At 45.3% G+C, this 6000-nt stretch overlaps 1 protein-coding gene across 4 annotated transcripts in view; it reads left to right on the top strand.

The window, feature by feature from the left end:
* The window catches only part of LOC125023688 (neuronal PAS domain-containing protein 3), a 198375-nt gene that overhangs the window by 127760 nt on the left and 64615 nt on the right, over positions 1 to 6000 (top strand). For all 4 annotated transcript variants that reach the window (XM_047611132.1, XM_047611134.1, XM_047611133.1 and 1 more), the window contains one exon: positions 5207 to 5296. In XM_047611132.1, coding sequence (XP_047467088.1) covers positions 5207 to 5296 — 90 coding nt within the window. The remainder of the gene's footprint in view (positions 1 to 5206; positions 5297 to 6000) is intronic.

Below are 6000 nucleotides of genomic sequence, written 5' to 3'. Positions count from 1 at the left end.
GGTCTGTGCTACGCTAGGTGCTACGCTAGTTTAACTTGGTGTCTATAACTATGATCAGGTAGAGGCATGCTGGTTCTACGCTAGGTGCTACGCTAGGTTCTACACTTGGTGTTATACTAGGTGCTATGCTAGGTTCTACGCTAGGTGCTAAGGATGGGTCCAGGTTCTCTTGTAATGTGAGATGTTTAAAGATCTGCCAACATGTTTGGATATTTAAGGATTCCCATCAGTATTTACACATTTACCTGTGACAGAGAACGGACTACGAGGACATGTAGCTAACGAGCTAACGTCCGGCCATAGCTTCAGGTCATCGAACCAGTCTGAGAGAAATAACAGATGAGGCGCTGTCACTGTCCCTAACCCTAACCCTAACTCCCCACGACGTTTTATAAAACGTTCGTATTATGCGTCCATTTCATTTTTGTGTTAAAGCCGACGTTTACCACGATGCTGGCAGCTACTGAAACTGGATTCCGTTATTAATCGAGGGTAACATTCAGAATTCAGAAACAGGGTGTATAGGGTATAATAAATATAAGCCCCGCCCCCTCCATGTTAGTGGGCGGGACTAATTCCTTTTGTAGTTAATATAATGCTGATGTAGATTCCAGAACCCATTTTTTTCTGAGAAATTTAGTTTTGAGTTATTTAACGCGATAAAACCAGGAAGTGACATCAGTTGCCATTGGCAACCACTCTGTGACGTGGTCCTATAGCGTTTCTTCTTCTTCTCTTGATTTGATTGTCAGAGCTGCGTGTTGGAGCTTTAGCGCCTCCTACTGGACTGGATCACAGAACAGTAGATTAAATTAAAGGATTAGAACATATTAAAGGATGTTTAATGTGTTTTTGCATCGATTTTATCTGAGATGCGATATTTAAAGTTCACCTCTAATAAGTAACCGATGACATACAGCATATTATGGGATGTCACGATGTTGTAGGGGCCTAATTTGGGCAGCACATCTTAAGCGTTGAGACATGTGATGATGTTATTTTTAGTATTTATTAAAGGTTTGATTAGATCCTTGATGAATTTATTGGGGTTATGATGCTTAAAGTCTCCGTGTGGTGTTTTTGTTTGGAGGCTTTAACAGCCTGTGACTTGCAGACAGTTTTATTCTGGTTAACAGAACAAAACATTTCATTATGAGACAGGAAACACACACACACACAGAATCAAATAAATAAATAAATATACAATCAAAATTGCAATTACCTGCAGAATTTGTGAAGGGTAAACAAATCTGTGAGCACACACACACACACACACACACACACACAGCCGGCGTTAGCGTTCTAGTTAGCATGCTGAAATGAATACAGTTAGATCCAAAGCAATTTCCTTTTATTTATCTTAGCAGCTCCGCATAAATAAAGGCAAGGGCATCCAGGCAATTAGCATAATTACTATGAGGCGGTCAGACCCTCTGTGATTTCATAAAGAGACGCACACAGAGGCCGCTGCCACGGGGTGTGTGTTTGTATATGTGCGAGGAGATAGAGACAATGACTGAGTGTGTGTTGGAACGTGACTTTAGCTGCAGCGTCCATTAGTTCCACCGTCTGTGGTTCCTGCATCTTTGTATTGTTTTCAGCAAAGTCCTCGTCCTTGGTCTGTCTGCACACTAACACACACTAACGCACACTAACGCACACTAACACACACACACGCCTACATGCACTCCCATGCTTTGAACACATACACCCGTCTGAAGGGCCACCATGTCTCTGTGTGTTATTAATATGCAAATACCTGTGAAAAACAACAGAGGGCACGAAAAACAATATCCCTCCACTCAGGCTGAGGTCAGCGCATAGCGGGTCCTTCACTGCACCTTCACTGCAGGACGGAAAATATCTGAATATCTGGATCTGGATCTGGTTTTCACTGGATCTGGATCTGGATCTGGTTTTCACTGGATCTGATCCGACTGGAGTCACAGGTACATGAACCTGTCCTCTACGCTTCACTGAAACACTGACAACTGATACTGATAGCTGGGAGGCTAGGAGGAGCTACTGTTAGCTGGGAGGCTAGGAAGAGCTGATATTAGCTAGGAGGCTAGGAAGCTAAGATGTAGCAGAACACACCAGAAACACTGTTGATCCGTTTTTGTGGAGTTTAAGAGACCAGCACAGTTCTTCAGATCAGTGACGACAACGAATAAAAAATAAATAAAACTCACAGTGCAGCTGTTTAAAGGCTTGAAAACGTTCTGCGTTCTCTTCTCGTGGTTCTCGCCTTGAGTCTGACACCGACCTTTGTGTAACTAACAACCCGTCCCTGACCTTTCACACCCACCGACCTGGTACATGGTTCCAGCTGTAAAGCAGAGGAGGCTAAGAACAGGCATGTAGCACAAACACAGCGCTTCATAATCTGAGGCCTGGAGGGTTCAGGGCCGGGGGGGGGGGGTCACCGAGGTTCTATTTGTTTACAGCTCCTCTGTGTCTGTGTTCGTGCGTTTAGCGTCAGCGTCATATCAGCTTTATTTTTTTCACACACACACACTCGCTTCCACCTTTCAACTCGCTTTCCAAGTCTAATTAATCCGTTTTAATCCCTCTGAAATGGGCAGATTTGCTTCCCTTCACCTGGAGCTGCTAAACCTGGACCTCAATCAGATACGACGATGAAACTGTAAAAAGAAAAAACACACGTTAGGATTATCTCCACATCTCAGCCTGTTCATTTAAAGGCTGAGCAGCCGTCGCTAATTAAGGATGCTAGCAAGAGCAACCGTTAGCTGGAAAGCTAGGAAGAGCTACGATTAGCTGGGAGGCCAGGAGGAGCTACTGTTAGCGCGGCTAGGATGCTAAGTGCATCCACCAGTGAACAGCTGTTCAGGATTCCACTGGAATCAGGTGGATGGAAACATTTAAATGAAATGTATTATTATATGGCGGGTTTAAAGCCAGCTGGTCAGCATTAATGACATGTTTAAATGTCATGTGAGGATAATGGGCTTATTAGAGGACGGAGACATTCTGTGTGAAGGACGTCAACATGGAGAGCAACAATCTGGACCCGGCAACGGAGCGGGAGGATTAACGAGGAGCCCAGCGTGGACCGACGTTGATGAGGCTCATTGACGATTAGCATCTCATTAGCATCTCATCAGCTGAGAGGGCAGACGACAGCGCTACATGTCAGCATCGCAGAACTGGCCGAGCTTTAGAGGTCAAAGGTCAGATCTCAGACGCATCTAAAGTTCAACTCAAAAATAAAATAAAATATTTAATCCTATTTTAAAAAACTAAAACTAAAAAATGCTCAACAGGAAAATTTATCGTTGGTCATTTAATATATGAAAAACTAAGGGAGGAAACATTCATTTAAACATTTTAGTCAAATTTTAAAACTTTAGACGGTGGAATAAAAGAAACGTGTCTTTATTCTTATTTTTTGTTGTTTTTCAGGTTTTTAAAAAAAATTTAAAATATCCAAAAAGAATGTATGAACCTCATGGAGGCATCAGTTTATGTTTCAAATAAAAATAATATTTTTATATTAACATAAAAGGACAGTCATTAAATCTCTGACTGAAGGAAATAAGTTTTCACACTAAAGCTCCTTCTTTCCTATATTATATATATGAATGAGCTCGTATTTATACCAGTGAACATACAGTTCATCGTGTCCGTGTCCATGTGCTGGTATCAGCTGCTCCTGCAGGGATCTCATGTAATTAACCCGTGTGACCCGGCTGGTGTTAGCGCTGAGAGTCTGTGTGTTGTTATCCTCACATTGGACACAGTCAGAGCTGCCTCTGTCAGGGATTCATCGCTGCGTGATCGTCACATAAATGCACCATTAGACACGCTCACATGTCTTTGAGGCGGCGACTAGACCGGCTGACCTTTCCCCAGCGCCTCTCGTTGTGAGAACAGGTTTTCATTCACCCGCTGGATGAAAACAATGCTGAGATTTCCACTGGCGATCATTACACACTTATTTAAATCAGCCGCTATTAAAGACACAATCCAACACAATCCTCCACGAACCAGACACACGGACAATAAAGGAGCTGATCCAGGAAGGATTTCACTAAAATATTATTTCCTCAGTTCGTGTTCACAGTTTGAAATCTGACACGTCCAAAACGCTTTCAGGAAATCAGGAAGTAAATAGAGAGGGAACGATACTCTTAGCTGTGAGGCTACGAAAAGCTACTGCTAGCTGGGAGGCTAGGAAGGTAGGAGGAGCTACCGTTAGCTGGGAGGCTAGGAAGGTAGGAGGAGCTACTGCTAGCTGGGAGGCTAGGAAGGTAGGAGGAGCTACCGTTAGCTGGGAGGCTAGGAAGGTAGGAGGAGCTACCGTTAGCTGGGAGGCTAGGAAGGTAGGAGGAGCTACTGCTAGCTGGGAGGCTAGGAAGGTAGGAGGAGCTACCGTTAGCTGGGAGGCTAGGAAGGTAGGAGGAGCTACCGTTAGCTGGGAGGCTAGGAAGGTAGGAGGAGCTAGTGCTAGCTGGGAGGCTAGGAGGGTAGGAGGAGTTAGTGTTAGCTGGGAGGCTAGGAAGGTAGGAGGAGCTAGTGCTAGCTAGGAGGCTAGGAAGGTAGGAGGAGCTAGTGTTAGCTGGAAGGGTTTGTCAGCTCTGTGGTTCAGTAGCTGTAGTAATAGAAACTATAGCAGCTTTACACAATAAATACAATAGAGACATGAATGGAACCGGAGCAACGAGGGAAAATAGCAGCATGTAAAAAAAACAGTCAACAATTAAACTACAGATGGAAAGTGTCTGAGTGGAGCTGGATGGAGAAAACGTATAAATATATAAACGATATAAACGGAGGAGGGATGTGACTCTGCAGTCGTTCTCTCTCTTTCTTTGGAAGCTTCTAGCTGGTGTCATTGCATTTAACTATTCTCTGTAGATTCCTCTATATGTTGTTTGTATATGATGCTGAGTAAAGTCTGGTTCTGGTTCCGTTCTCCTCGGATCAACACAAATCCAGCTCAGATATTCTCCTGGATTCAGAGTCGCTGCTGTTTTACATCATTATTTCACGTTATATTTTCCTCATTCTGTTTTTAACCTGTTTGTTTTTTTTTTTTTCAAATGTTTCAAACATTTTGCAGGTGAAGATTGTTCAGGGTTTATTCCTCAGACTGTTTCTGTCCCACATTCTTGTCTCGTATGTGAAGTGTGTGAAGTTAACTCTCTTCCCCTTCCTCTTCCTCTTCCTCTTCCTCTTCCAGTCTCTGGACGGCTTCGTATTTGCACTAAACAAGGAGGGACGCTTCCTCTACATCTCTGAGACCGTGTCCATCTACCTGGGACTGTCACAGGTACGTCCTCCGTCCTCCTCCGTCCTCCCCCGTCCTCCCGTCCCCCCGTCCTCCCCCGTCCTCCCATCCTCCCCCGTCCCTCCGTCCCACCGTCCCCCTGTCCTCCCCCGTCCTCCCGTCCTCCCATCCCCCCGTCCCCCGTCCTCCCATCCCCCCGTCCTCCCGTCCCCCTGTCCTCCGTCCTCCCGTCCTCCCCCGTCCTCCCGTCCTCCCCCGTCCTCCCGTCCCCCCGTCCTCCCGTCCTCCTGTCTCCGTGTTTGTAACCAGAAATGAGACGGATCCTCACAGCTTCCTCTCTCTCTGTCTTATCGTTACCAAACACAATTCCCAACAAATTAAGGCTCATTTAAAATCTCATCAACTCGTCGGACGGTTGTTGATTTGTGCAGCGAGCGACGACGCATATTTTATTGCTGTGTGTGTGTGTGTGTGTGTGTGTGTGTGTGTGTGGGGACTCTTTGTTGTACTTTGTCATCCTGGTGATGAGCTCTGTTGTGTCTCAGTTGCTCGTCCACTGTCTCCTGTTAATAGAGACAGACGTCCACCCTGAAGGTCCACGCAGTGACCTTGGAGACGCTAACGAGTCTGCTACTAACGAGCTCACAGAGTGTGTGTGTGTGTGTGTGTTAGTGTGTGTGTGTGTGTGTGTGTGCGTTTTAGTGTTAGTGCGCGTGGACACATTTTGATCTTTAGTCTCGTCTGGT

The sequence above is a fragment of the Mugil cephalus genome, chromosome 17, assembly GCF_022458985.1.
Source record: "Mugil cephalus isolate CIBA_MC_2020 chromosome 17, CIBA_Mcephalus_1.1, whole genome shotgun sequence".
Lineage (NCBI taxonomy): Eukaryota > Metazoa > Chordata > Actinopteri > Mugiliformes > Mugilidae > Mugil > Mugil cephalus.
This window is presented reverse-complemented; position numbering and strand designations above follow the sequence as displayed.